At 52.4% G+C, this 25033-nt stretch overlaps 1 protein-coding gene across 1 annotated transcript in view; it reads left to right on the forward strand.

The window, feature by feature from the left end:
* The window catches only part of LHX4 (LIM homeobox 4), a 43108-nt gene extending 27327 nt beyond the window's left edge, over positions 1-15781 (forward strand). Inside the window, exons 3-6 of the mRNA XM_077763113.1 lie at positions 7861-8063; positions 12514-12668; positions 12981-13152; positions 15305-15781. Coding sequence (XP_077619239.1) covers positions 7861-8063; positions 12514-12668; positions 12981-13152; positions 15305-15699 — 925 coding nt within the window. The 3' untranslated portion in view covers positions 15700-15781. The remainder of the gene's footprint in view (positions 1-7860; positions 8064-12513; positions 12669-12980; positions 13153-15304) is intronic.
* The last annotated feature ends 9252 nt before the right edge of the window (positions 15782-25033 follow it).

The following is a 25033-nucleotide window of genomic DNA, read 5'->3' on the forward strand; positions in this document are numbered from 1 at the left end:
TTTTATTTATTTCTAGGAGAGAGAGAGAGACAGCGTGAGCAGGGGAGGGTCAGAGAGAGAGGGAGTCACAGACTGAAACAGGCTCCAGGCTCCGAGCTGGCAGTCAGAACAGAGCCCGACGCGGGGCTCGAACCCACGAACCGCGAGATCATGACCTAAGCGAAAGTCGGACGCTCAACCGACTAAGCCACCCAGGCGCCCCAGAAGTGGTCCAATTCTTGAGTGAATTTTGGGTTAGAGCCAACAGGGTTTGCTGCCATGTTGGGTGGGGGTGTGCAAGGCTTTCAGCCTTAGTCACTGGAAGAATGAAATCACCCGTCTCTGACGCAGGGTCGGGGAGGTGCAGATTCTGGGGAGGATCAGGAGTTTGATTTCAGACATCCAAGCTGAGAAGCTGAGGAGACAGTGGGATATACCAGTCTGAGCTAGGCGAGAGGTCTGGGGGAGAGGCAGAAGTGAAGTCCCCAGTGGGTGGGGTAGGTGGAGGAGAGGCTGGGGGGGGGGGGGCAGAGCCCAGAGAGCTGGTCCTGCAGCCAAGTGAGCACAGTGTTCTAAGGAGGAGGGAGAGAGTCATCGGCAGGTCGGGGAAGACCTGACCAATGGGGCAGCAATGCTGGGGTCATGGGTAACCTTGGCAAGTGCAGTTTGGGTTGACTGGTGGGTGACACCCTGACTGGAGTGTGTATCAGTTAGGGATCTCCGGAGAACAGAACCGACAGGGTGCGTGTGTGTGCGTGTGTGTGTGTGTGTGTGTGTGTGTGTGTAATATAAAGAGATTTATTATAAGGATTGGCTCATGTGATTTTGGAGTCTGAGAAGCCCCGAGATCAGCAGTCAGCAAGCTAGAGGCCCGGGAGAGCTGGTAGTGTGTAAATTCTGGTCCAACAGCCAGCAGGCTTGAGACCTAAGAAGAGCTGATGTTTTAGTTCAAGTCTAAAGGCAGGAAAAAGCATGTGCCAGCTCAAGGAAGTCAGGCAGGAGTAATTTCCTCTCACTCTTGGGAGAGTCAGCCTTTCTGTTCTGTTCAAGCCTTCAGCTGATTGGATAAGGCCCACCCACAGTGGGGAGAGCAATCTGCTTTACTCAATGTACTGATTCATATGTTAATCTCATCCCCAAACACCCTCACAGGCACACTCAGAATAATGTTTGATGAAATATCTGGGCACCCCATGGCCCAGTCAAGTTGACACATAAAATTAACTATCAGAGTGGATTCAAGAGAAGAGTGGTGGGGTGGGGGGGGGCGCCTGGGTGGCTTAGTTGGTTAAGCATCTGGTTCTTGGTTTCAACTCAAGTTACAGTCTCGTGGTTCATAGGTTCAAGCCCTGAGTTGGTCTCCACCGCTGGAGCCTGCTTGGGATTGTCTTTCCCCCCCTCCCCTGCTCACTCTGTCTCTCTCAAGATAAATAAATAAACTTAAAAAAGAGAGAGAGAAGAGTGGGAATAGGGGCATTAGAGATCTTGCATGTAGACCCTTCTTTTGAGGAGTCTTGGTTTAAAGGGAGTAGAGAAGCTGGGTGGTAGATGGAGGGAGATGTGGGGTCAAGAGAGGGCTTTCTTTTTTTTTTATGTTTTTTAAATTTATTTCTAGGAGAGAGAGAGAGAGAGACAGCGTGAGCAGGGGAGGGTCAGAGAGGGAGGGAGTCACAGACTGAAACAGGCTCCAGGCTCTGAGCTGGCAGTCAGCACAGAGCCCGATGCAGGGCTCGAACCCACGAACCGCGAGATCATGACCTAAGCGAAAGTCGGACACTTAACCGACTAAGCCACCCAGGCGCCCCAAGAGAGGGTTTTCTGAAGTGGTGGAAATAATAGCATGCTGTACGCTGCTGGGTAGCATCTAGTCCAGAGGGAAAATTAATCACATGGGGGGCACCAGGAAAAGTTGCTGGAGGAACGATCCTTTTTGTTTTGTTTTGTTTTAATGTTTTATTTATTTTTGAGACAGAGAAAAACAGAGCATGAACAAGGATGGGGCAGAGAGAGAGAAGGGGACACAGAATCCGAAGCAGGCTCCAGGCTCTGAGCTGTCAGCACAGAGCCTGATGCGGGGCTCGAACCCATGAACCGTGAGATCATGACCTGAGCCAAAGTCGGTCGCTCAACTGACTGAGCCACCCAGGCGCCCCCTGGAGGAATGATCTTATTAGGCAGAAGAAAGGGAGTCCATGCCTAAGTGGGCAGTTGGCCTTGAATGGGAGCACAGGTGGTTCTGGGGTAAGAAGTGGAGGGAAGGCAGGGCCAATGGGTGGCTGGACAGAATAGCAGGAGCACATGGCAGGCGTTTGCTGGGTGCTCCTCTTCTCCGGGAAGCAGGAAGCCGCTGGCTGGGAAGCTGAGGGGGAGGGGCTGGAGAGAGGAGGTGTGTGGGAGCACAGGAGGGTGAATGCACTAGCGAGGTGCGCTGTGGTTCCTGGGCCCTCTTGCGACACGGGTCACAGATTTGAACTGAGCCTAGTCAGTGAGGTGGTGTGTCCCGTGCTGGGCCGAGAAGGCAGAGGGTGGTGAGTGGGTTGGGGAGGTGAGGCTGTGTGCAAGGGAGGGGTTAGTAAGATGGACCGCGGACGCCTTGCTGGGTGAGGAGGAAGCCAGGCCGGAGGGGAGCGAGGACCCGTGCACAGCACAGTGGGAGCACTAGCTGGACCCTGCATCCGTAGAGCTGTGGGGCTTGGTGCTTCGGGGAGGGAACTAGAAGATCCAGAAGATGGTGTGATGGCTGGAAAGTACCCCTGGAGGCGCTGCAGTTCCTGCCAACAGAAGGTCTGGCTGGACCCGGGGAGTGAGCAGCTGAGGAAGAGTAGCGGCCATGACCTTCAGAGGAAGAGGTAAAAGAATTGAGGGAGCAGGGGCAGAAAGGACTGTTGTGTGGCTATTGAAGTCACCACGCATTATGGCAGGAAGGACAGGAACTAAATTCACGGGGGGGGCGCGGGGGAGGTGGTGCTGGCTACCAGAGGTAGCCAGGGAGCAGGGAGTGGTCTGTGAATTAGCGCAGGTGTGCACGCACAGGGATGCACAGTGGGGGCTTAGTACTTGGGAACTGCTTTTGTCAATTGCATTCCAGTGGCCAGAATATGGAACTTGGGATCATAAGACAGAACTTAAAATCAGGATGTGCCAGAACACCCGTGGTATAGGATTTATGTGCACCTGTTTCTAGAATGTGTGGTGTCTGCAGGGCCTGCATGTTGTCCTCTTTCTGGATTGTCCTCCNGCAGCAGGGGTGGACAGGTAAAGGGGCAGACGGGAGCTCAGGCTGAGCACTGGGGTCAAGGGTGAGACTGAGGACACGGGCCTGGCCCCCTGCCTGGGTCAGAGGCAGCCCCTGGATGTTGGCCTGGTGTGTTTCCCCAGCCAATGGCCCAGGCCCGTGATGCCCGCCATGGTGCAAAAGTGTGGAAGGTGTGAGCAGCGTCAGTTTCCATGTTGAGGGGACACCTCCCAGGTGAAGGGTCCCAGGGCAGCCCCTGCAGTGCAGGTCTGGGGGGTCTCATGCTCTGGGGCTCAGAGCTGCTCAGGGCTCTTCTCCCCAAGTTCCCTTCTGGGGTAGGGGCAGCGGAGGCTTGCTGTGACGCCTGCCACGAGCCAGCAGAGCTGTCAGAAGCACGAGTTCAAGCCCTGGTTCTCTCTCTTGTTGCCTTTGTGAGCCGGGGCCGGCACCTCACTAATCCGAGCCTCAGTTTCTCATCTGCTAGATGGTGTCATAATACCTGCCTCTGTGTTGGGCACGCAGGTGACATCTGTCGAATGTGCATGATGATGGCACAAAGTGGGACGCAAAGTTGTGTTTTCGTCAACTGCGGCCTCATTGCAACCTGGGTTTGAGTCCTTTCTCGGAAAAGCTTTTGATGGGAGTTCTTATGTTCTGTGTCCTTCCCCGATGGTTCAGACACACGGTTTTGTTTTGTTTTGTTTTTGTTTAAGTTTATTTATTTATTTTGAGAGAGAGAGAGAGAGAGAATCCCAAGCAGGCTCCACACTGCCAGCCCAATGTGGGGCTCAAACTCATGAACCGTGAGATCATGACCTGAGCTGAAACCCAGAGTCGGTCGCTTAGCCGACGGAGCCACCCAGCCATCCCCAAACACACTTTTTAAGGAATTCATGCATTCATTCCTTTGCTGGCTCAGTGGGTCCCTGGTGCCTGTCAACTACATGCTGGGCTGGGTTAAGAGAATTTCCAGTGATGTTGGTCTGAGCAGGAAAGGAATGTGGGCCATTAGCAAGTCCTTCCTCGCATTTTCTTTGTCATTTGGATCGGCTCCAGCTGCCTTCCCTGGGGAGACCCCACTGTCCCTGGAGGCCTGGTCAGGGAGATAGTCCTTGTGGTGAGCAGGGTACGGCAGGCTGCAGCCAGAAGGCAGGGCCCTGTGCACAGGAGGTGCTCGGGGACAGGAGGAAGGGGGCACTGCCTGGGAAACCCCTCAGAAGCCTTTTCCTTAGGGCCCTGGGTGGCTCCGTCGGTTAAGCGGCTGACTTTGGCTTGAGTCATGATCTTGTATTCTGTGAGTTTGAGGCCTACGTTGGGCTCTGTGCTGACAGCTCAGAGCTGCGAGCCTGCCTCGGATTCTGTCTCTTTCTCTCTGCCCCTCCCCCACTCACATCCTCTCTCTCTCTCTCTCTCTCTCTCTCTCTCTCTCTCTCTCTCAAAAATAAGTAAAACATTTTTTAAAAAACAAAGCCCCTTCTTTGGCTGGCATCCAGCTCCACCCCCACCCCAGCGTCCTTCAAATTTGGTCAGGTTGGTTAGACTTTGCCTCTCTGTGTAACAGCCAAGTTCACAGTTTTACCTGGTTTTGGACCAGGGGATTTAGACTATGGCCGTCTCGTTATTGCCTGTCACAGAACGAGTCATCCAGCTTATCCAGGCATGGCTGTCCCATCTGTGACCCTAGCTGACCTGAGCTCTGGGAGCTTGGGGACAGTGTCCTCACCAGCCGCCCTTCTTCTGGGGCCACGGGCTCTGACCAGCAGGTGGCGGGGGTGACCCTTGGCACTGGGCCGTGCTCTGGGCGCCCTGTGGGTCAAGGGGATGCACACGGTCCCCTCACTGAGGGTCCCGCTGGCTGTGCTCCAGGGGAAGAAGGTAATAAGGAGCAACTTCCACTTACCATCGGTATAAATCCCACAATCAGGAAAATTGCTTCAATTGCTAAAAAACGCTGGTGGGAAAGTCCATTTATTTTTCATTTTTCTTGTGCACTTGCCACCCTTATGCATGAATCACTGTCGGTGTGTAGATTAAATTTATACCCCCGTTATCTTTCATGTCTCTGGGGCTCTGGTGTCAACTGGGTTTCTGGTCACTGACAGCCACAGTCTACTTCTTAGTGGTGAGAGAGACATGGTCCTCTCCAAGGGCACTGCCATGGGGGTCTTCACTTGGTTCTGGAGCCTCCCCTTAAGCCCTCCGCACCTCAACAAGATCAGACTTGCTTTTTGGAGAACTCTCTGGAGCTGTTCTGGCTCCAGTATCGTCAGCAAAGGATTTGCACACCGGACTTTTAGTGTTTTTGTTTTTTTTAAATTTTTAATGTTTTATTTATTTCTGAGAGAGAGAGAGAGCGAGAGAGCGAGCAGGAGAGGGTCAGAGAGAGAGGGAGACATAGAATCTGAAACAGGCTCCAGGCTCTGAGCCGGCAGTCAGCACAGAGCCCGATGCAGGGCTCGAACCCACAAACCATGAGATCATGACCTGAGCTGAAGTCAGAGGCTCAGCCGACCAAGCCACCCAGGTGCCCCATGGACTTTTAGCATTTTATGTGGGAGAGTTTCTAGGAAGGTGCTGAAGGCACAGTTTCATTTTCAACACCTGCTCTGTGAATTGGCCCGGGCAGGATACACAAACTGCAGGCATTTTGAAAACACACTCTAGTAACACATATACACACAGGTTTCCTTTCTCTTTGTCCCTCAAACACACACACACACACACACACACACACACACACACAGACACGCACGCACACATGCATGCACGCACATACTCACACAAGATACAACTGGGTGCCTGCCTACCTGCCTCTTTAACACAAGTGACCTGATTAGACAGCAGTTGTTGAAGAAGCCCGGTTTCACCGGTGCTCTCGGAGGTGTAGAACTTTTTAGAAATGACAGTATACTTTGTTCTCCATCCTCAGGTTTAGCCATCTCCGAGTACCTCCTCTAACGGCGTGGTTCTCGATTTGCTGGTTTATTCATTTGACAAGTGTTAACTCTCCTATTGTGGGTCCTGTGCGCCTTTGAAAATCTTATGAAACCCTTCACGATGCACAAGTGTGCATGAGTCCGGGGTGGTTTGCAGAGCCGGTCCTGAGCCTCCAGCTAAGAACACCTGCTCTGGAGGTGCACTCCTGTGCCCCCCACCTCCTCCTCGCCAAACCAAGAGGCTTTCCAGGGGCCAGGGATCTGGGGGTCCTTCGGAGACAGACGCCCCAGCCCCTCACACCCCAACACCCCTCTCAGACCTCATCTCAGAAGAGCAGTCCCCTGGGCCACATTTCTAGACTTAGAGATCTCCCCCCCCAGCTTCTCTCTCTGTGACACTATGTTCCCGGGAGGGGAGCTGCTAAAGCCACCACTCGCTGGCCACGCCTGCCCCAGGCCCCTGCGGCCCCCAGCAGGTATCATTACTGCATAAGAGACCCATCATTCTGCATTAATCTGGGATTCATCATGATAGCCATGACCATAATTAATTTATTTGGTATTAATGTGGATGAAATATGTACTGTCCTTTCAGGGGAAATCAGGCTGCCTATAAGCATTAGTTAAAAGGACCATTAAAATCAAACCTTCCCCAGATCCATTAGGCGAAGTCTTTCATCCTGAAGAAGATAAAGTTCTGCTGTGTGAAATGTCATGAATAATTAGGTTGATTGCTGTTTTAAACTCTGCCCCTGCCTCTCCACCCCCTCCTGCCTCCCTCCTGAAGGAAGGAAAGCTCACCTGTAGTGGAGCACCCCCTTCATCACCCGTGTCTACACTGGCCCCAGATTCGCCTCTGGCCTGTATGACCACCGGTGTGGCTCCACGTCTGTGGGCAGCATGGGAAGGAGGCTTAAATGACCCCACCGGACTATATTTTCGACGTGTCTACTTCTCCTGCCTTCCTACCCTTGGCTCGGGGTGGTGGCAGGCGCCTTCCTCTTGCCTCAGTGCTGGCCCAGAAAGGTGTAGACCGGCGAGAGGGCCAGAGCAGCACGGTGCAGTCTGAGGTCTGTGGCCTCCTTGTCCCGAATGGTGTAGGGGTGTGAAAAGGCAGATTCCTGGGCCCACCTCAGACTGGAACATTTCAGGGACTGTGCATGGGTAGGGGGTGGAGGCTGGCATGGAGGGGGCTTTGGCGTGTGCCAGACGGAGGGGAGAGGCAGGAGAGAGAAGCCTTCGGGAGAGCCCTGCTCTTGCTGCCAAAGTCAAGTTTCTCCAGAACCCCAGTGCAGACACCGGCACGTGCTGTCTCCTTCCTGGCCCTTCTTGTGGGAGCTTGAAGGTGTTAGCTGGATGCCTTTTGCACACGAGCCCGTGAGCACACACAGTTGTCCCGAGGGGCGGGTCCTCCAGGCCTCACCACAACGTCGAAGACCAGGATGTGGAGGGTGAACCCGCCGGCTCAGAGGGGTTCAGACGGGTGTTTACTGGGCACGTGGGAGCCCCGGCATGTCAGCCCGGAAGAGGCACGGGAGACTCGCTCTGATCCGGCCTCTTGCGGGGAAAGAGCCCGGGGCACAAGGCGGGGAGGCTGGCCGGAGGCAGGGGGCGCCGGATGGTAAGCACGGGTGGCCCGGCTTTGATGCCCATGGACAACCTGGANCCCACTCCCCCACTGAGCTCTAACCCTCCCTGCTGCCCGGACAGGCGCTTCGGCACAAAATGCACGGCCTGCCAGCAGGGCATCCCCCCGACCCAGGTGGTGCGCAAGGCGCAGGACTTCGTCTACCACCTGCACTGCTTCGCCTGCATCATCTGCAACCGGCAGCTGGCCACCGGGGACGAGTTCTACCTCATGGAGGACGGGCGGCTGGTGTGCAAGGAGGACTACGAGACGGCCAAGCAGAACGGTAAGCTGAGCCGCGCCGCCTCCCCCAACCCGGCAGTGCCCGCTGCAGCCTCCTCTCTGGTCCCGCCGCCCTTCCCTTGGAGCCCTGCTGGCGCCCTGCCTCCTCGGAGAGGCATCCCCAGATGTCTGCGGGTCGGGTCGCTCTCCACCACTCCACCCCCTTCCCCTGCCTTAGCACCTGCTGGCTTCACCCATCAGGTTCTGGTTATCCAGAGCCTGCCCGTCCCCTACACTGCTTGGTGGCTTAAGGACAGCCCGNCTCGGCACTCCCACGCCTCAAAGGCCTCAGTGAGTGAGAGCACTAGCAATGGCCCAAGTCAGCTCCTATTTCAGTCAACTGTGTCCTGTTTCCGCTCTCAGACTGTGGGCTTGTCCAGGGCAGGGTCTCGCCCTTCCTTGTGTCTCCCGACATCCCTGATGCAGGAGCAAGTGCTCGGCGAGTCTTCACATTTGGACTCTGATCTACCATATAACCTCCCGTCCACCTCCCCTTCCCCCAGCCCTCTCAATCCCCTCAGGGCCATTGTCCAGGGTCTTCCCAGAGACCTCTGCAGGGCTGAGGCTGGTGTCAGGCCCCACGCATGTGGCTGCCACACCTGGAAAACCTGCCATCACACGGGCGGCCTGGGCAGCGGCCGCTCTGGGCCCTAGACAGCCCGGGGAAGGCCTCAGGACCCCTCAGGACCCCTCAGGAAGGCCAAGCCTGACTCCCTGTCTCCTGTAGCCCCACTCAGGCTCCTCACTCACAGCGGTGCCCCCAGGTGGTGTGCCCTCCACCGTGGCTCCAAATCGGGCATTTGGCCAAACTCAACCTGGGAATCTCAGATGCACAAAATTCACAAGATATCAAGGTCATTTGCCTTTGACCAGAATTTTTATCAACTCAGGCTGTGACTGCAGAAAGCAGCTCTTGACGGGTCTGGGCTTGATAGAAAACAAACAAACACAAAGCAGCAACAATTTCATGCATCTTCTAGATCTTTCCAGGCACGTGTGTGTTATATAGATCTGATCCATTCTCCATTATATGGAGAAATCCATTATTTTGCGTAGTAGCTGCAGTTTAAAGGAAGGGTTTTGTGGTGGTGAGGAGGCAGAGGTACAGGGGCCCCTTTGGAGAGGCAGCTGGCTTCCGTGCGAGGCAGGCAGGGTGGCTCTGCAGGGGCGCCTGAGTCAGGGGGTTCCTCTCTCTTCCCAGAGCCCCCCCACCCAGCTCTGGCCTTTTGACATGGACAGAAAAAGGGAAAAAGCCCCCTTTCCCTTCTTTCTGGGACCTCAGCAAGCCTGTTCTCAGGCTCTTTGCCTTAATGCATTCATCTCCTGTGGTTCCTTAAAACTCCCTCGATGCTGTTGCTCTGGAATCGATTATGATGTCACAGAAGATTAGGGCTTCTTGTCGGGGATAAGCCATCAAGGCAGATGGACTCAGAGATCCCAAGCTGCCTTTGGAAGTCAGATGCCCTTCCCCAGAGATACTAAGAATGCACGAGCTCCCTCCGGGTGGGCGGCTGTTTCTCTCCATCTGAGGCCCTGTTTGGACCCTGAGCATCCCGGCCTGGCTCTCAGCTCTGCTAGGGGTGGTTCGAGAGGAGGGGGAGACTTAGCTGGGGAGGTGAGGACGACAGTCGGGCGAACACTTGCATCAGGGATCGTGTGTGCCGCAGCAGACCTCTGTAGGACACTGGAGTTGGCATCAGAGGCCGGGGGGCATCTCTGCCCAGTCACTAACATGTTGGGGGAGGGCTGGCCAGCTGTGTAACTGATTGAACCTTGGCTCCTCAGCTCAGTGTGGGAGGCGGAACAGCACCTGCCACGCGGAGCTGTTTCCTGAGGGTCGAATAGGATGAGACCTGTGGAATGGGATGCTGAATGCGGGTGGCACCAGCGAGGAAGAGGGGCAACAGAGAGGTTAGATCCACTGTTAGGTTTCCAAGTAGCGGGAGGTTACACCGCATTCCAGACGTGTCCCTCCTGACTCTGCTGTCAGCGGGCCTGGGTGCCCCATCCTGAGATCGGAGTGATCCTTAGTGCAGCAGGGGACCTTTATCTGCTCTGGAACATTTGGTTTTTTTTTTTTTTTTTTTTTTTGCTTTAGTTCCTCCTTGCTAATCTAAACCCTCTTTCGGACTTACGGTTGCCTCCCTCGTGCTACACAAAGGACCTAATATCAGCTATTTGTACTTTAGTGTGAATGATTTTGTTCATTTGTTACATCTCCCTGGATATTTGCATTTTCAATATAATGAGGTTGCATTTTATGCCAGGGACAAGTGCTAGGAGACCCTGCATAATTCAAAACTAACATATTTTAAGACTAATTTTCCCATAGGAATTAATGTAAAAAGTAGGAGGGGGGGATGTATTCTGGAAGCACATAAATCCATAACTGGTGAAGTGTATCTTTGCCTTAATGCTACTTTTTATTTTCTCAGCACTATCTCTAATACCTCACAGAATGCTCTCTCCTAAATTAACAGCCTAGGATATCATGGTCTTGCTTGGCCTTCTTCATAGCCTTTTATCACATTTAACTTCCGTACCAAAGTTATTGATTTTTGGGTACATTTCTCAGCACGAGCACTGCCACCACTACTTAATGAATACTTGGATGACATTGTTATAGGATATAAAAAAGATTTTAAATTATAATAACAGTGAATGTTAAAATAACAGCATAATAGTTCCCATAATCGCAAGAAGGAAGTCCTGTGGACGTAGACAGCAATTCTGAATCGAGGGGCCACCAGCCCAGGATGATGGGTACATCCCAGTAGCGTTGCTGTCCAGCCATGGTGGCAACCATTTCTAAACCACGAGGCCAGCCTATTTAAAAGTTAGCCAATTCTTGATGAATTAAAATTTTTGATGGATTTCTGACTTCAAATTTTATATCTAAAGCCTATACAGGTATTTTAAAAGGGCACTCTTTCATAGTGGCATCAAATGCTGGCATGCTGTTATCTCTGTAAATGCGGGCAGAAGGGATTGATTCCTTATAACAGAGTTTAAAGTATATAAAGACTTTTGGAGGCTCTCCTCGGTCTCTGCCACGGTGGCTCTAAAAGCCTTTCTCTTTGGATCCAGGGCTCCAAGGGAGGGATTGGGTGGCAGGGGTTTGTGGACGATGATAGCTCTGCTGGAGAAACAGCCCAAGGAGAAGAGAGGACCAGGGACTTCGTCCTCCCTCTGCTGTGTCCGTGACTGCAGCGTGGACTCGGGTCATACAACACGCAGCCCTTCTCAGGGCGGGCCGCGTCACCCCGGGCTCCAGAGTGGGGAGGTAACTCGCCCACATCACTCACTCAGCTCAAGAATGCTGAGCCCAAGTCTTCCGGCTGCAAGAAAACCTTTTCAGAACGTGAGCACCGTGTGCACATAAAGTTCTCAGATCGCACCGGGCACGTAGTAAGTGCTTCGGAAATGTTGGCTGCTGTTGTTCCTAAGAGAGGGTTTCCTTGAACGGGAAGGAAGAAAGAAAGAAACAGGTGGGAATGTGGCAGAGACAGTTTACGGGACACGAAGGGGAGGAAGCACAGAAAACCCAGAGAGCCAGGGACATGGTGGCTGGCCTACTCTTTGCCGACTCGGGGATGCCATGCCGAGGAGGGATCTAAGTCTCGTGCTGGGAGAGGAGACACACCGTCTGCACTTGGCTGTGAGCTGCAGACTGCGTCCAGGTGCCTCTGTGCCTGACCGAACAAACCAGCCTCTGACTAACAGGGACGGGAGGCTCTTCTGCTCAGAATCCACTGGAGGCTGATCCGCCGGCGTGTTGTCCTGAACACTCTTGAGACCGGTGGTTTTATAAAAATTGTGGCTGTGACCCAGAGTAAGAAACTCATTTTACCTTTCAGCTCACCACACCTACTCGGTGAGCACTAAGCAAGTCCCATGAAGCAGTGCTTGCTGTCATCTGTCCCATCTCATCCCATCCATCCTACTTCCTCGAAAGTTTCTCAGTTGACATGACAGCCCACTCGTGGTTTCTGACCCATAACTGATGACCACTGCTTAGGGGTCACCCCCGCTGAGCCCAGGGAGGCCACCCGGAAGGGGCCTGAGGTGAGGAGGGGCAGGGGCGTCTGGGGCGGCCCAGAACACCCTTCACCCACCCTGGCTCAGTCACCCTCACAGCCCAGCTACTGATTCACAAGGATGTCCAACCAGAGTGTTTGCCAGGATAGGGAAGCATATGGAATTGTCCACCTTTAGTCTGGTGGGAGCCCCTGGGGGGGCGGGACTGGCTGGGGACCGAGAAAAGTGGGGAGCTGAGGGAGGAATTGTTGTCCTCACTTTCTTGTGAGTTNGTGGGGACCTTGCCACTCTGTCCTTCACCATTCCTGCCGTGCTCTGCCCATGGTGGGAAGGGCTGCGTGAGGAGAGGAGGAAGGGGGACGAGCCCCAGCCACTCAAGACAGGCAGAGCCCTGTAAGGGGTGGTCTTCACTGCAGATGACTCTGAGGCCGGAGCGAAGCGGCCCCGGACCACCATCACAGCCAAGCAGCTGGAGACGTTAAAGAACGCTTACAAGAACTCCCCCAAGCCTGCCCGGCACGTGAGGGAGCAGCTGTCCTCGGAGACCGGCCTGGACATGAGGGTCGTACAGGTGAGACACCCACTACCCTGGCCCCTGGCCGCCTCTGCCTTCCGGGGGCGTCCTGTGCGCTCTACACTCCATAGGAGGGAGGCCGAGGGCGCGCCCCGGGGAGCTGGGCTCTGGCCGTGACCCCGGGAAGCTTGTGGAAACAGGGACAAGGTTCTGAGCCCGGGCGGAGGGAGCCGTGGACGCATGGCACGCCCGGCCCTGAATTCCACGGAGGCTTCTGTGCCTGGCTCCGGCTGCCTGTCTTGGGGACCCTGGGGGCTCTGGGTTTGTGGCGGACGCCCCCACAGTGTGTCCCTTCTGCTTGTGCGGCAGGTTTGGTTTCAGAACAGAAGGGCCAAGGAGAAGCGCCTGAAGAAGGACGCGGGGCGGCATCGCTGGGGGCAGTTCTATAAGAGCGTCAAGAGGAGCCGCGGAGGCAGCAAGCAGGAGAAGGAGAGCTCTGCCGAGGACTGTGGGGTTAGTGACAGCGAGCTGAGCTTCCGAGGTGAGCAGGGCTGGAGGGGCGGGGCCGAGGCCTTAGGAAAGGCTCCCGGGAAACAGTCATTCTTGACTCAGGAGGGATCTTTCTTGAGGCCTTGACACCTGCCTCCCGCACACAGGCTCTTGCCTGCGACTTGCAGCACAGGGCGGGCTGGGATGGTAGAGGCCGCGCCAGGGGGGAAAGGAGTAGAAAACAAGAGAGCTCTGCTGCTGAAGTGTGGACGCCGGGTTCCCTAGGACCGTGGGCCCCAAGGCCTCCCCTCCTTTCCTGCTGACTGGGGCTCTCTCTCACCAGCTGGGACAGGGGTAGCCGTGAACAGACAGCTGTGTCTTGGCCCGTGCCCTCAGCCCCTCCCTGCATTCTCCTCTTCGGGGACACTGGCCTTCACTCCCCTGGAGTGCCCCCCTCCCCGGTCCCCCCTCCCCGAGCTCTCCTCTCTTGGTGTGGGGGGGGGCGGCAGCTCTGTAGGCCCCGTGCCCTGGGAAGTCAGTACTGTGAGTGCCTATGAGAAGGGGACAGGCCTCCCTTCTGAAATCCCTTCCCCCACTGCTCACTTCATCCTGTCCCCTGCACATAAGCTTCGCAGCATGCGCTACCTGCAGATTTGTGCATCAGCAAAATTGCAAATTACGGCATGTTTCAGATCTGGAGGTTGTTTGCAAATAGCCATGACTGTCCTCATGTACCGAGTCCTCAACTGTGGAAGGTCTTCTGTCATGGGTGAATAGAAAGAGTAGGGAGATGGGGGTCAGAAATCTGGTTGCCAGCTGTGGCTCTCTCAAGTCAATTCACTTGTTCTTGAGCCTCAGTTTCCCCCTCTGTAAATGGGGATGAACTGCAGCCTTGCCCATCTCATGGGGTTGTTGTGGGGTTCAGTGAACACAGCTGACCGTGCATGTGTCTGGGCGAAGTTCAGCACAGGTTTATACTCGGAGACATGACGGTCCCCACAGCAAGCCCATGGCCCCCACAGAGGGCCCTGCCATATCGTGTGACAGGTGTCGGCAGGAGGCCAAGGAATGGCCGTTTTCCGGTGGAGCTGAGCCTTCATCTCTCTGCCTCCTTTGAAAGGGCATGAGTTCTCCTTCCCCCTTTGCATTTTCAGGGTGGAGTAGGGGACGGCCTAGGGCAGGCGATCAGAAGGAACGGGTGTGGGGAGGCTTGATAGGAATTGGTGCACAGGCCCAGGGTGGGGGATGGAACAAGCTGCCTACCAGAGCATGATGCCCTGAGAGGGCGGTGGCTCACTCGAGAGGTCTGCCCTGCGGGGCCCGGGGAAGGGCTCAAGGGCCCACGTCTCCCTTCCAGTCCTGTTGGTGGGGTTAGGAAAGCCATCTGATCCCATCTGCCCTGCGAAACCAACATCTGGAACAGGCAGATTGTCAAGTCTTGCTTCGCAGCTCTTTCCTGTTGGCGGCAGCTGGGTCCCCAGGCTGACACGTCCTGGGTCTCTCTGGGTACTTATAGAACCCTTTGTTTCTTAAGACTAAATGTGCTTGCCTCTGTTGAGAGATGGCTTCCAGGTAGTGCAGATTCCATTAGAAACCCTTAATGAAAGTCATCAAAAAACCGAGAAGGACCATTTGCCTTAATCAAGTCAATACTTTGTCCCCAGTGAAGAGCTTATTCGGTAGAGAGAGGAACCCAGTCCTTTGCTACTGACCCTCTCTTCCAGGTAGAACAGAAGGGTTTTGTAAACGTGCCTGAGTGGTCCTCACTGTCCTTCCCACATGGGCCTGCTTCTTTCCCAACCAACCAAAACCAAGCCCTTTTCTCAGCTTGGAAGCTTTCATATGAACTCTTATCAGCACGTAGTTTCCATTTGTAAGGTTGATAACACGTGACCCACAAACCTCACGCGTTCCTATTCTTTAACGCAGCCACCTTAGTGCACGAGCCACCTGGGACCAACAGACTCACCAAACATTTGTCCAGCCTTCTGGGGTCTGCATTTAGCCTCTGCAGGTGTTTCTTATTTTTCCCCTCGGTGCGGGTCCGTCTGTGGTCGCCGTGCTGGTGTCTGACTCATGCCCGGCGGCGAGGCAGCTGCCATCCTTGGGCTTCTTTCTCGGTCATGTGTATTCCTAGGTTGTGAAGAACAGGGACCGCTGGAGTCCTGGCGGCTGACAATAAATCTCCGTTCTTTTGTCCACAGAGGATCAAATTCTCTCAGAACTTGGCCACACCAATAGGATTTATGGCAACGTGGGGGACGTTACAGGCGGACAGTTAATGAATGGGAGCTTCTCCATGGACGGGACAGGACAATCCTATCAGGACTTGAGGGATGGGAGCCCCTATGGAATTCCCCAGTCTCCATCCTCCACATCGTCCTTGCCATCCCACGCTCCTTTGCTCAATGGGCTGGATTACACGGTGGACAGTAATTTGGGCATCATTGCGCATGCAGGGCAGGGAGTGAGCCAGACGCTGAGAGCCATGGCTGGGGGACCCACCTCTGACATCTCCACAGGAAGCAGTGTAGGCTACCCTGACTTTCCAACGAGCCCCGCCTCTTGGCTCGATGAGATGGATCATCCTCCTTTTTAAACATCTCTCCTCCCCACCCTACCCATCCCGGCTTGAGAGAATATCTTCAAGGATCAAAAGAGACTTGCCTTTTAAGGATCAAAAGCGCGCCAATATGAATTTCCATTATTTTCAATGGAAGTCCTCCGCTGAGCCCTAGGCGGCCGAGAGGCCACACTAGGGCACCGTTGTCCCGGGGAAGTGGTGGGAAGACAGCCTCCGCTCAGAACACAGCACAGGGGCGCACCGCCTAGAGCGCTAGGGTGCTGCTTGGTGGCTTCCTCCCCTGACCGCCCCCCCCCTTCCCGCCCTGCTTACAGGCTTTGGCTGCTCAGTGCTTGGTAGCACGAGGTGACTGTCAGGCCACCTTGGCCTTTGGGAACTCTGCTCCGACTGGTGTGTCTCGTGAGGTGCTTCCCGAACCACTGCCCTCACCAGAACTGAGATTCCTGAGACAGAGGCATCACGGCCCTTGAGTATAATAAAAGCGATTTTCTGGACTGCCCTATTGAACTCTAATTTTGAAAATAAAAAGGCACTCATTAAAGGTCAGTGAAAACTTTGATGGCCACCGTTTGATATTGATACATTTCTCCTTCTTCTTCTTCTTTTTTTTTTTTTTTTTGCTGTGAAAAATACGACTTCTTCCCTGCCCAGAAGTCCAAGCCAGGTTTAAAGAAACCCCATCCCTGTCACTGAATCCCTGATGGCAAGAAGTGGTTTTCCTTGCAGGTGACTCAGGCTGGAGCTGAGTGGCCCTGGACCATCACAGTGACTGTCCGACGAGTCCCCTCAGTGCACAGTGTGCCTTTTTAGTTTGCTCCTATCATTTGTCCCACAAGACAGGCTGAGGGGTGCAAAGTGATCAAAGCTAAAATGCGGAGAGAATGGAATGACAATCAGTGAAAGCGTGCAGTCTGCTTAGCCGTGTCAGCAGACCGTCTCCCGGCGCTCTGCATCCCACAGGCTGAAATGACGCGGAGTCCATTTGCGGGAGTTGGTAGACGAGTTTGCAAGCCCATCCCACCTGCAGCCAATCCTCCCCAGCCCTTTAAAAATGAGAGCTTTCTCCACTGTGGTAGCCGACTCGGATGGTTTTGGTATCTTCACAAGAACTAATTATGCTTTTTGGCCTCTCTTGGTTGGGAGGGATCGCCACGGAGCGGCCCTAAGATGGTGCAAAGGGTTCCAAGTGGTCCTGGGCTGCCTCTCTCTGCGCTGCTGGCGCGCCAGGCCTGGGCTCAGAGAGGCAGAGCTCTCCGGGCCGGTGGCTGTGGACTCTGAGCCTGCAGGTTTGCTCTAGCCCATCACCCAGCCTGAGGCGAGGGCGAGGCCGACCCCTGCTTCAGGAGCTGCACCCCTGCGCAGCCTGCGCTTGCGGGCAGTGCCTGGTGAGTGGGGCGCTGTTGTTTTTTTTTTTACGCGCCACACACCTCTGCCCATCAGGAAGTTGTCCATGTGCACACTGGAGTTTAGCTAGGCGGGATTTCTCCCAGTCCCCTTGGGAAGTGCTGGTTTGCTTCTTCCTGTTTCTGTCCTCTGTTTTCTTAAGATCAGAGAGTAGGAGAGGGTGACAAGGTGTTGCCTTTCTTTCACACGAAGTGATGGGGCCAGAGATCCAAAGGACCCCTCCTTCTGTGGACAGTTCATCACCTTTTGAGGACCACAGGATTTAGGCATGTGGTGGGCGGGCTAATGGTAGACAAAAAACACTTCCTCTTTGGCTGCTGCATCTATTGTCAATTCCTTTCCAGGACTAAACTGAGGTCCGTCAAGCTTCTTTAAAATACATAGTCAGTAAATTCCTGGGATCAGCCTTCAGGCCACGTTTTCTCTGATCAGTTTGGATTCTGTACCCTGATTTTGTGGAGTGCTGCAGTTGCTGTGATTTTTGCTTGGAAAGTCTACAAATGTAGACGCCTGGAGGCCTGAGGTGTAGGGATGCGGGTGTGTTTCAGCCCGGCCAATTCTGCTGCTGGGGATCCCCGAGGAGTGTGAGCCCTGGCAGCGGGGGCGGGGGCGCACAAGCATAAGCCACGTGAAGGAAAGGAAGCCACGACTGTCTTTTTGGAGGACAGCTTCTTAAACGCACTATTCTTAGCAGGCTGCTCACAACACACAGGAGAGAGATGGTGTTGGGCGACCAGCCGGCTGCAAACTGCCCCACCCAGACCACTGCCTCGGCTGGACTATTTGTCCCACTATCTCACGAGATCTCAGAGGCACTTCATATTTTTGGTGAGCATAGTGCAGGGAGGGCAGACTCTCTAGAGAGACGTGCCTCCCTCTGTATGACGTTGGTTTTTTAAGATCACCTGAAGTTGACCTGTTTTTGTTTTTGTACGTGAGTCCATCATGCTCACTCCTGACTCCGTGGTGGAAGAATGGATGCTGTCCTCATTCCTACTGATAACACGAGTCTCCTGCGGCACTCAGTGAGCAGTGCAGTCGATGGTGGTAGTAGCCTCTTTTGGTTGGCCGGCTGGAGGAACCCTTGAGGGATCACTCCCAGAAAGCCTGGAGAACTTGAACGAAGTTCCCTAGGGCCGCCTCCCCAGAAGGCAGTGAACACTCATGCCTGATTTATAAGTACGGCCACGATAGGCCTCAGCTTTTAAGTGTATCTCCTTGCAAGTGAGGTTAGCATGTGGAGGGGCCGGTGCCACAAGGAAGCCACCGCACGCCAACACTCTTCCTTGGCTCTTCTGTGGCTCGGAGGGGGAGAAGAATAGAACGTCACCTTGAGGTTCTCTTGAGGGCACTCCTCTATTTCTCCTTCAGTGACAGTCTAATATTAGAGTAACAGTCTATTACTGAGGTATAAGGAGGTACATGGGGGCTGTTCCTTCTTTGCTAAAATGATACGAATTTTTAAAATGAAATGAGAACTTCTTGAGGCATTTACAATATTTGGATCTGTCTTTGGCTCTAAGCGAGCAATTAACTAGTTACCATTACCTGTGGTGCCTGGCTGATACACCCGCAAATTAAAGACAAGAAGAAAAACAAAATAACCCCCCCCCGAAGTTTCCAGGGGTAACTGGTATGAGCAAAAATGGGACCCGAGGAGCTGTGGAAGAATCTACATTTGCTGAGAAGAAAAGCAGAGAGGAAACACCAAACCCAAGGGCGAGGCTGGCCTTCTGGGTAAATCACGGTGCTGGGAAGCCTAGTTCCTTTCAGGGACTTGCTGGGCAATGCACGCAAGCTTGTCTCCATCTTCGCATTTTCTCTTTCTTGCTCCGTCTGGTAGTTACGAATATGCTGTAAAATGAAAATCAACTACCATGCTGGTAACATGACCCCTGCAGACTAGTGCAGTGAAACATCAGGGGAAGAGAATGACGTTAAGACATAAGAAAAGCATTTGAGAGTGTCTTCAAAGCCTCGTGCTTTTTTGTTTGTTTTCGTTTCCTTGTCAGAATAAAACATGAAATCTAGTAAGGTCACTGGGGCCATCAGATCTTCATAATTAAGCTCCCATTGCAAAAAGTCTAAGAAATCTGTGGAAGAAAAGACATTAGTGCCTCTGAAGCTCAAGCCGGTTAGTGTGAAATGACTGCCTCCTCCCGAGAGGGGCTCGAAGGCTTCAGCTCGGCCGGAGGGCCACACGACCGCGCTGTGTCTGGCACCCACGCTCCCACGCAACCCCTCCCACGCACCACTGCTGACAACTGGGTTAGAACCGTGGAGATAACGACCATACCTCCTTAGCCAGCAGGGGCTGGAAGGACTGAGGAGGCTCATTTTGAAACATTGCACTTTAAAAATTGGAAACGGTGAGATGAAGAAAAATTCAATTAAGCGGAAATGAGTTTTGTTTTATTGCTGCTGCTGAAGGGCTCTGGGCATGCTGAAAGCTGAATAAAAAGCACATCATTGGCTCTCTCTTTCTTGGATTGGTCACTTGGCCCCTTTCGCGGTCGTTGCTCCGACGGCTCTACCATGGTGACCGGAGCCAAAGAGAGAGAGCGCGGCAAAGCCATCCCATCCACACCCTGCTTGGTAGGACCACACGGAAAGCACAGTTTCATGCTGCTAGCTCTGGTGAGGAGACAGCTGCAGGCTTCGGAGGTGCGCCAAGTGCTCCCCCCCCAGGGAGGCAGAGCACAGGTGGACAGAGAAGGACACCCCCGCTCTCGTCCGCTGCCCACCTAGAGACAAGAATCATTTGTACTTCCCCGCTTGAGGACTGTGTTCAGCCAAACACAGGGGTTCAGGGCTGCAGGGGCCCAGAGCACGGCTCTGCACTCGCATTCAGACCTCAAAGCCCCAGGCCCGCTGAGCTCTGGATTGTTGCCCTCACCCTTTGCAGTGTAAATTTTGTACAGTTAAACAGAAACGAAGCCTCATTTCCTGGAGAAAAAAAAAGAAAAAGAAAAAAAAAAAAAGGACCCACCCATCCTTATTTATTGCCATGTGGCTTTGGAACACAAAAGTTGGTGCGTTTGTCTGTCTATGCCTCCTGTGTGTTGGCATGAGATGTGTATGGTAACACTATGTCAAATAAATATGGACGTTCTTTAGAAGCTGATGTGTCTTGCTTTTCATTTGGTTCTCTGGATGTTTTTTTCACTCAAGGGTTCTCAGGGGACCCTTTCACTGCCAAAAGGAAACCCAAAATACAACTCTGAATGCCAGAACTACTTACAGCCACGAATACCAGAAGTGTCAATAAAGGTTTGATTAGAGGGAGTGCTCTGGTTTTTCTAACAGCAATTTTCTGGGGCTCAATCCTCTGCTCCTCGACTTAGAGGATGTGCAGGGAAAACCCACTGACACATGATCTTAGTTAATGTTGTCCTGTTGCATTTTATTTTTTATTAAAAAATTTTTTTAATGTTTATTTAGTTTTGAGAGAGAGCGAGAGCGAGAGAGAGAAAGAGAGAGAGAGAGAGAGAGAGAGAGTGTGAGCTGGGGAGGGGCAGAGAGAAAGGGAGACACAGAATCCCAAGCAGGCTCCAGGTCTGAGCCATCAGCACAGAGCCTGACACGGGGCTTGAACCCACAAACTGGGAGATCATGACCTGAGCCAAAGTTGGAGGCTTAGCCGAGTGAGCCACCCAGGCGCCCCTGTCCTGTTGCATTTTAGAAGCCCTTCACACTTATACACTTTGTCCCTGGAGAAAGTATGTGCAAACATTTACATTTGGGTGAGAGGTGGACAGAGGGACAGAAACACCTCATCAGAGTCATCAGGGCTCCTCGACAAGTTTTTCTAGAAAAATCTTCATTCATATTTTTTCTCTGCAAGAGGCTTTTTTGGTGTGCAGGATTAGGTTAGCTGGAATGGAAAAAGTGACACAAGCTTCTTTCATCAAAAAAAAAAAAAAAACAAAAACCCAAAAAACGAAGTCCTCACATTTCTTCTGAGCTGGGGCTCCATCTAGGAGGAAACAGAGTGCCTTCCCACTAGTGATTAGTTTTGTTTGGTGGAAGAGAAGATCCACACAAGGGCTCACTGTCCCATATGGCAGCTACTAGCCACATGTGGCTACTTAAATTAATATTCAATAAAACTGAGGGGCGTCTGGGTGGCTCAGTTGGTTAAGCGTCTGATTTTGGCTCAGGTCATGATCTCACAGCTTGTGAGTTCGAGCCCTGCATCAGGCTCTGTGCTGACAGCTCGGAGCCTGGAGCCTGCTTTGGATTCTGTGTCTCCCTCTTTCTGCCCCTCCCCTGCTCACGTTCTCTCTCTCTCAAAACTAAACATTAAAAAAATATTCAGTAAAACGGAAAGGTTAGTTCCTCATGCCAGCCACATGTCAAGTGCTCAATAGCTACCTGAGGCTAGTAGCAACTGTATTTGGACACACAGATACAGAGCATTTCTCAGTGCCCAGTCCTACTGGGCAGCACTGGTAGAGTCTGCCTAAGGGAGAATGGGCAGAGAAAGCACATTCATCACGTCAGCTACTTGCTGTCCTGAGGCTCTTGGTGAAATATTTTGAGATGCTTAAGCGGTGCCGCCAGCCTCTCTGGCACAGTATTTTGTGTGTGGCACTGCCCACGACTTGCTTAGGTACAAGGTCGGGGACTGCGTTCTGGACTCCTAAGTTCTCCCTCTAATGCTGCCACCAGGTTGCCGTGACTCTACTTAAGTCCTAGACACATGCCGTGCCCTGTAGTCTGTCCAGCTACACGGGACACTACCTCCCAGGCGGACATCCAGCGAAATTCTAGGGGGACTTAAAGGTCTTTCAGTGAAAACCCAAAGCTCTGCTGTCGGGAGAGGGAATTATGGTCCTTTACCAAATCATCTAGTGTGGTAAGGACCTTGTTAGTCTGAGAAAGGTGCCCAGGCCAGGTGAAGATGAGAGCATCGCATGGGGTGGGGGTGGGGGTTGGTGGAGGACCATGGGAAATGCTGTACACGGGGACTCTCTGCCTCCCCGGCCCAGCCCCTGGATGGTTAGGGGAACTCACAAAGTGGCCACGAGGGCTCTGCTGCTCCCAATTTCTCATCTGAGTATTCCTGAGGCACTAAAAATGGGGCCCAAAAATTCTGCTAGTGTATGCACTACACCATGCCTTTAGTCTTCCGTTCTCAAACCCGTCACCAGCCTTTCTACATTGACTCTTTGCCTTCAATGCACTATCATTTGTTTTGAGTGTATCATACTGGCCATCAGCTGGCCATCTCCACTTTGAACTCTACATACATAACTTTCACCACAATGCAAGGCTAGTGACTTTTTGGGATTATAAAATGTGTTCTCAGCTTACAAAGGAAGAAGGGGATCTGCTTCCCTCCCTCCCTCCCTTCCTCCCTTCCTCCCTCCCTCCCTCTCTCTCTCTTCTTTTTCGGTTTAGTCACCAGGAACCGGCTCCAGAGCAGTGTGATTTTCTGACAGTGGCTTTTCACTTTCTTTCTTTTTTTTTTTTTTAAACGTTTTATTTATTTCTAGGAGAGAGAGAGAGACAGCGTGAGCAGGGGAGGGTCAGAGAGAGAGGGAGTCACAGACTCTGAAACAGGCTTCAGGATCTGAGCTGGCAGTCAGCACAGAGCCTGACGTGGGGCTCGAACCCACGAACCGCGAGATCATGACCTAAGTGAAAGTCAGACGCTTAACTGACTAAGCCACCCAGGCGCCCCTGACAGTGGCTTTTCAAAGAGACAGCTGCTCTCAAAGAATATAGGAAAGAAATCACTGGCCGGAAAGAGTGAACTAAGACACAAACTCAGAACGAATGAAGGCTCAACATTCCATGTTTTCACTGCTTTCCTTTCTTTCTCCTTGGCACAGGATTCTAACTCAGCTGAAATCAGAAAAGGGTAAGAAGAGATTGAAGGCAAATTGATGTATTGTAAATTTTAACTGGTTGCCAAGTTAGGAGTGAGATCATGAAAGATGATCCTTAACGTATCTGAATGCATTTCCTGAGATTCGATATTTGAGGCAGAGTTCAAAATTGTCCTTTATGGTCTAAAATTGTTGTGTCCGTTTGCTGCACCTCCTTAGAAGAACGCCATCTCAGTTTTATCATTTGGAATTCCTGGTGCCTTGCCTGCTGTGCAGGAGGGTGGTGAGTGATGGAGTTTGGGCTGGGCGCTTGTTTGGGTGTTCACTGCCTCGGGGAGTGGGTGGTGGCCACTCCTGCCGGGGAAATATCGTGAGTTAGGAGGGAGAAAAAAGCCCAGGGTTTATATAACGGGGCCACATTATTAGGAAAAGGAACATTTTTTATTATATTTCTAAAAGGAGTAATAAAAATCTAAAAATGACCTATCCAAACTATTAAATAAAAACCTTCTAAATGATCCGCTCCTGCACGAGGAGAATGTATGGCATCCTCTTAGAGAGCATGGCTATGGGCTTTCACAGATGACACTCATCCCTTTAGACTTTTGTATTCATTTTCTTGTCTCGTTTGTCCGATGTGATTTTGGGATCTTCTTGTAGGACCCTTTCCTTTGGTGATGTTTCCTTTGTCTCTCTCTGCTGTTGAGCACAAACAGTGGCTTTCGGTGTGCTATTTTTTTACAAATAGTTTATTGTCAAATTAGTTTCCACATAACACTCAGTGCTCATCCCCACAAGTGCCCTCCTCCATGCCCATCCCTCCTCCCCCCCACATCCATCAGTCCGCTTTCGGTGTGCTATTAACTGGTGTGTTATTTTGTAATTCAGTAAACAAGTTCCAGGACACCCCTGACAGGACCCACGCTTTTCCTTCTCATGAAGGGGCTCCTAGGAGGAAAAGGTCCCCATGTGACTGTACGTCAGGCTGTTCAGCAGACCACTGAACTGGTAGAATTTTCAAGACTGATGCAGACTGGGCTGTCTATAGGGCTGGGCAAAGGTGGGTTTTTTGTTTGTTTGTTTTAATGTCTATGTTTAAGAGAGAGTGCAAGCAGGGGAGGGGCAGAGAGAGAGGGAGATACAGAATCTGAAGAAGTTCCAGGCTCTGAGATGTCAGCACAGAGAACGACGTGGGGCTCAAATGCGCAAACCAGGAGATTATGACCTGAGCCAAAGTTAGATGCTTAAACGACTGAGCCACCCAGGCGCTCCTTGTTTTTGTTTTTAAACGTTTGTCTTTCTCCCATTTGCTTGGCAACCCTTGACCGGGGTCTCCAGTTGGTTGGGAGCGGTTTGGGGATTTTGGAAAGGCAGGGAATCACTTCCTGAAAGATAGGACATGGACCCAAAAAAGTGGTCTTGGCACACACTTAGAGCTGGAAATAAGCAGTGTTTTTCAAAGGGCATTAAAATGGTAAATAGGCTTCAACAGATGGCTTCGACATAGCACTGGAAAGCCCAGGCAAGGACTTTGGGGTTAAATCTCATATTTTAGTCACCCGGGACTAGCTTATTATTCCAGAAAAACAAACATCTATAAAGTTGACATCTCCCTTCCCTCCTCTAAAGTGGAGCCCTCGAAGGCTGCCTGCCTGCCTGCTAGCTAGCTGATGGGTGGCTGCCTGCAGAGAGTGACCTAGGGAATTGAAAGTCACTTTTTCCACACCTGTCAATTGCAGGGCTTAAGCTCACCCAGGCTAGAGGGCTATGATAACCAAGAACCTATATTACTGATGGGCTGGGACTTTTATACTCAATATGTGTGCTGGCTTCATTATTTTTTAGAATCATTTTAACATTTAATGCTTCTCAATTAAAGTGATTTCCTGGAGTGCATGCCAAGCTTCGTTTAGAATGCGCATTAACCACTTTCTGTATCGGTAGTTAAAGGCACTGAGGGATTTAAACAGCAATCCACAAGTCTGTTCAGTTAAGGTTTGGCGGAATAAAGCAGATTATAAACAATAATATATGTCTTTCTCTTTTTTTGGAAGGGTTCCAAACTCACAAACGGAGCTAAAGTGCTATAAACATATCCAGGACTAAGCTTT

This window comes from Crocuta crocuta, unplaced genomic scaffold (genome assembly GCF_008692635.1).
Source record: "Crocuta crocuta isolate KB4526 unplaced genomic scaffold, BGI_CrCroc_1.0 scaffold3, whole genome shotgun sequence".
Taxonomy (NCBI): domain Eukaryota; kingdom Metazoa; phylum Chordata; class Mammalia; order Carnivora; family Hyaenidae; genus Crocuta; species Crocuta crocuta.